Here is a 6,056-nt window from a genome sequence, read left to right on the forward strand (position 1 = left end):
GATGAACTACGTAGTAATTCTGTCGCAGAGCATTTCCTGCAGCAGCAGTATTTTAGGCATATATAAGTTTCCGGAGTAAATTTTATGGCACCAAAGAGTTATTTTTTGGGGAAAAGAATGTTCATATCAACAGTAACCTTAAATAGCCCCCCATCTCAGCAGCTTTTCCTGCAGCAGCCCTATTTGTTCACAATTTGCATACATATCGCAACAAATAACAATCTAAATTCACTGCAAGATAATATACGAGGTGGTACGCGAGAAATCCAGAGGAGTGGACGAGCTCGCATGCTCCTGGAATCGCTGGACGCTCGTTCTCGCCGGGATTGGGTCGTGTCAGGTAGTGTCGGGTGTATATGTCGTGTATTGGGCATTGCAGGTAGGACGGGACACACATGACTAACGGACGGGTGTATCACGGCGTATGGGCGGGGACGCAATAATGCTACACGCACGGACGAATACGGGCGTTTTACGGGGCTGACTAGGAAACGATCCGATGTGGCTGTGAGCGCGCGCTGAACCAGATAAGAAAAAAGAAGAGGTTACTAATAATAAGTTAAAAAAACTCCGGCCCTTTTCCTTTCTCTCCCGCGATGGTCGGCTCGCCCTGATCGGCCGAGCGAGCTACAGTTCCCCTCATGGCGCTGCGATGCGGCGAGTTCTCGGTCGGTCGGCGTCCCGACGCGGAGACGACGGGCTAATCTGACGCGGCGAGGTGACCTCCTCCTCGTTGGTTGCGCCATGGCTGGCTCTTCCGATGCGGCGATTCGATCTCGTCGTCGGCGGCAGCATCACGGCGGGCTCCTACAGGCTGGCGATCTCGTCCTCTTTGTAACAGTCACGGCCGACTCCTCCAGGGCAGTGAGGCGGCCCCCTCGTATGGATGCTGGCCGCGCCGTGGGCGAGCGCCCTGCAGCCCGGCGCGGCGTACTGGCGGCCGCCGGCGTATGACGCTGGACCACCTGCTCCTGAGCGTGCAGTGGAAAATCTCAACGATCTCACACCGCGCAGCTGGGCCAGATCGACGAGCTGCAACGCTCAATGTTGTAACTTGCAGATTCTGAACTTTGTGCAAGCACTGAATTTTCTTCTGCTATGCAGGGAGAGGACTATAGACACTCCAGCACAAGTGTTATTGTCTGTGCAATGCGACAAGAAACACAAAGTGTTGTTTCACCAAATGAAGAGAGACCAAAATCAAGGCCACATAAGATTGCAGATTATGCGTGTGTCTGCGGAAGATAACTTGAATGTTCCAAACAGAATTGCTCATGTAGTTCCTGTTGAGTGTAACATGTACTTCTCAGAAGTGCTCATGTAGTTGCTTTCAATTGTAACATGTACTACTTCTTGCTACATGAATTTGTGTACTCCGACCTTATCAATGAAATCAATATATAAAGTTGTTCAGTTCTGGAAAGTTTGAAGGATGGAAACATCCTTATGTATTGTTGTTCTGGCTATGATTGTTGAGATTCTTAATAAGAATAAATAAAGAGTATCACACTGGGGATAGTTGTACATTGTTGTTGTCAATTTAGACAAGATTGACATGGAAGCCATCTTACATACACTACATAATCCTGAAGCTCATGAAAGCAGGCAGTCATGTGTGAGACAAAAAGCTCTGTCATTGGAATTAGCCAGCGGCAATGTACACGCACATATATCCATGGATAATTTGGTAGCAGTTCTGTTACTTTAGGGAAAAACAAAATGATAAAACATAAATTTGTTTACTTTCTAATGACCTGGTGCCTTTCATCTATTACATTAAAGTTGCCAAGTGCCCTGGTGCCTTTCATCAAAATACATAAATCATGGCTAACTCTGATCCGTCATATTGTTGAGCCCTCCAATTCCATCAGAGTGTAACTCTGCAGAACTTGGCACTATAGTCGATCCTTGCTGAACTTGAAACAACATACTTGTATATTCTCCTAAAATTGGAGGCATAAGCATTGTCGATGAGCCTCCGAATGATACTGCAGTTGATCCTTGAGGTGGATTTATGCTGCCAGTGGTAATGCCCAAGCCAAATGGTTCCTGCCGCAAAGAACGTGATAGAATGACATGGATGCTCAAGTGATTGCTAAAGGTAAAAAGATAAGAAAGAAAGATACCTGTGATGTACTACTACAAACTTGGCCATCCAAATAAAAAGCTTGTGAACTCTGTTTTAGATTGCAAGAGTGTTAACTCGGAAAAGTGCATGAAACAAATAGTATTAAGCAACCGAGAACAAGAAATACATACCGCATGTTCCATAACATTTTGTTCTAGCATATCATCCTCCGAGGATTTTTTCCTTTTACTGGACCTTTTCTTTTTCAAATTCATGGAGCGAGCCTGAAATTAATACAAATGTAGTGAGCTCAACAGGCGCGAATTTGGGTGCTTATTGTTCAAAACAGAAAAAGTAATATAGGCAACAATACCTTTTCTGCAGCTTCCTTCTTCTCCTTCTGTGCAACCTTTTTTTGCTCCCTTAGTTCAGCTTTCTTCTTCTTTTCCTTTGCTTGCCGAATAAGCTTATCAACCTTAGATTCTTTTCTCAACGAAGGAGACGACGAGCACATCTAACAGCTATTGGACTTAGTATAGTTTTACTTGTTGCTGCCCCGTTACAAGGTGCATCTTCCTGCAATTGATCTTCTTGTGTACCGGCCTTATCATTATTATTTTCAGAACTTGAGTTGCTACTGTACTTAATTTGCAAGGTGCGGAGATCTTCAGTCAAGGAATTGAACGAATCATCTGACATGGCGCCTATCTCTGCAGTTGGGTAGAAAGAATTGCACAAACTATCAAAGCGTTTTGCAACAGGACTGTCTTCCATGCCACCACATGTGCATATGATAAAGTTATGTTTTCTTTTCACATTTTTTTCCACCGATCAAGGATGTATTTCTGAGGAACCTCCTTGATTTTCTTCTGAGTGAGCACGCATAACACATGCCTACAGAGAATACCTCTGAACTCGAAGTGGCGACATGAACACTTAATTTCAAACTCTTCCTCATTGAAATATACATGGTACACAATATCTTTTCTCCATCCTTTTTCTTCGTCAATTAGCACATCCTCGGTTATCTCGTGCGTTTCTATTGCCCCTTCTTTTTGTATCAACTTCCGCTCACAGTACATAATATCTGTTAGCTCTTCTTGAAATTCTTTGAACTTAGAATTTGTATAGATTGATTGAAATTGCTTCTCAATGTCAAATCTTGTGATAGAAGGTATGGTTGAATTGAAAGAATTGAAATCAGCAATATTCTCCTTCTCAACTTTATCACGAAGAGCATTCTCGTATTGGCTAACAAAATGCTTCAATGTAGTTTTTGCATTAACATAGCCATCAAAGAAGGCATTCATACTTTCACTACGTTGTGTAGTAGACATACCTGCCCAAAAGGCATCTTTCACAAATGTTGGAACCCAACGGTGTCGATGCTCATAAAGCCCTTTAAGCCATTCATTATCACCAATATCATACTTCTCAAGCATATCTAGCCAAGCAACTTCAAATTCTGTAATAGTTAATGAATCATAAACTGCCTTGCCAACATCAACTTTGATGTGATCATATTCCTCATATCCACCTAACTTCTCTGGTATCTTTTTCATAATGTGCCACAAGCACCATCTGTATCGAGAATCCGAAAAAACTATTTCCACGGCATTTTGAATTGCTTTTGCTTGATCAGTAACAACAACTTTTGGTGGACGATTTGACATACATGTGAGCCATGCTTGAAATAACCAAACAAATGTTGCAGTATCTTCATTTGATAATAAAGCACATCCTAGCAGCACTGACTGACCATGATGATTCACTCCAACAAAACAAGCAAAAGGCATATCATATTTGTTCATCAAATATGTTGTGTCAAATGTAATGACATCATGAAAAGAGTCATACACTGCTCTACTTCTAGCATCAGCCCAAAATACATTCCTAAGTCGGGATTCATCATCAACATCCATGACACTGAAAAAGTTTGGGTTGTCAGATTGCATTTTGATAAAATAGTCACGAACCGCTTCAGCATCACCACTGCCAAGTTTCAACCTTCTTATTTTCTCTAGATAATTGCGAGAATCTTTCTCACCAAATGTTAGGTTGTCATGACCATCTGCTGCCACAACAAAAGAATTGAAATTCTTGTTTACTCGAATTCTAGCCCGGTCATTCAACTCAAGCTTTCGCTTGACATGAAAATCTAACCTTTTGTTGCATCTGAATAACCGAGATTTTTGTGGACTTAATGGATGGTTATGATCCAAAATGACAGTTGAAAGATAAATCTTTCCATCAGGACCACGGGCAATATTAATTTTAGCTTTGCATCCTAACCCGGCTGATGGATTTGGCTTCAACATATTTCTTGATTTGGACTGAGTCTTACCATTGCGAGTGCAGGAAAGTGTAAGGTACTTCAGTTGTCCATTAGCATCAGTATTTGAACTTCTTCTCATCACACCAAAGCCTTTCACTTTAGCATATTTGGTGTAGTACTCTCGCACGTCATTCTCATTATCAAAGGTCATTCCCAGTTCAGGTTCTCCAAGTAACGCATGCGGCTGAGCTTCACCATGGTGATGTTCAAGTTCCACATTGTTTTCATTTCCTTCCTTAATGCCGTCATCATCGCTTGATATAGACAATGTGGCCCCGAGGAGGAGATGACCGTTCGACTAGCGCTCCGCTGCTCCCGGGAGGAGGCTACCCAACGGGAGCGCTCGGACTCCTTCTGTCGAGAATCCATTGCGTCCGCCCAAATGGCGCATGGATCCGCCGCGAGGTGTGTCGCCGCTGCCTCACTGGAGGCGGTGCAGTCTGTCTGGCGTCCGAACGCGGCGGCGGATGCGCAATCGCTTCGTTGGCGCCCCGAGGCGGAGGCGAACGCGTGGGTATCGTGTGACGCAAATATGACACGGTGTGTCCGATGTGCGAGGCAGCGGGCACGGGAGATGGCAGCGGCCCTCGCGGCGGTGAACATTGACGAGGCAGAGTCGCATCCTCAGGCACCGCAACCGCGTCGTGGTGGCCGCCGCCGGCTCCACCTAGGACATATCCATCATCGATCTCACGTCCACCTTCACCATGAAGGCTCTCGACTCTGACGAGGAAGAGTAGGACATGGGAGACGGCGGCGCCTCGAGTCCCGTGAACTGATGTGTCTCCCATGTCCTTCTCTACCTTGCCGGCGACATGAGCAACACTTCGAGGCGCGCAGCTGGCTGCTGGACATGGGCACGACGGAGTCGGACAAGCTCCATTTATATTAGATTTTACGTTGCATGTAATACTATGTATTTGAGGTTTCTTAATTGAGGAATCCTTTTGTGGAAAAAATTATTGAGGACTGGCTGGTCAATGTCCACGGACGCGACTGAACGCGTCCGCGAGCGTTTGAAGGGTTGGATTTGTTGTATCAAGTTGTAAATGCTCTAAGCGCATCTCCAACAGCGTGCGGTAAAACAGACTTAGTATTCAGCTGGGGACTCGTCCGTGGACACAAATGATGAAGCCGGCCATCTAATCCTATACCTCAAGTATCCGTCTTTATTAACTTTAAAATATTGTCAAGCCACGTAATTTGCGTACATTTTTAATTCCACGTATTTTTTTTCAAATTGATGAACTTCTCTGAAATTCTCGTAATTTTTTCAAATCGAGTACTTTTCTCAAGTTCGCGTAATTTTTTCAAACTCATGCACTTTAAAAATTTTCTCTTACATTTGAATCCGCCTACTTTTTCTAAGTTTGCGTTTTTTTTCAAATTCATGAACCTTTTTTCCGAACAAAGTACGCGAATACTAAAAAATTTCCACGAATTTGAAATATTTAGGCAAACATGAAAAAATTTACGAGTATTTGAAAAAAGTGCATGAAACTTTAAAAAGGTTGTGAATTTGAAAAAATGCAAACTAGAAAAAATTACGTGGATTTGAAAAAAGTACATGCATTTCAGAAAAATCGCAGATTTGAAAAAAGTACGCAAATTTTGAAAAATTACATGAACTTGGAAAAAGTAAGCGGATTTGAA

The 6,056-nt window shown here is 43.3% G+C and overlaps 1 protein-coding gene across 1 annotated transcript; it reads right to left on the minus strand.

Moving 5' to 3' along the window:
• Positions 1 to 2,711: 2,711 nt before the first annotated feature.
• Positions 2,712 to 4,554, minus strand: LOC109745467 (protein FAR-RED IMPAIRED RESPONSE 1-like). Its single transcript, XM_045230378.2, has one exon. It carries the CDS (start codon positions 4,552 to 4,554, stop codon positions 2,881 to 2,883), a length of 1,674 nt encoding a protein of 557 aa, XP_045086313.2. The 3' UTR covers positions 2,712 to 2,880.
• Between the last annotated feature and the right edge of the window lie 1,502 nt (positions 4,555 to 6,056).

This window comes from Aegilops tauschii, chromosome 6 (genome assembly GCF_002575655.3).
Source record: "Aegilops tauschii subsp. strangulata cultivar AL8/78 chromosome 6, Aet v6.0, whole genome shotgun sequence".
Classification (NCBI taxonomy): domain Eukaryota; kingdom Viridiplantae; phylum Streptophyta; class Magnoliopsida; order Poales; family Poaceae; genus Aegilops; species Aegilops tauschii.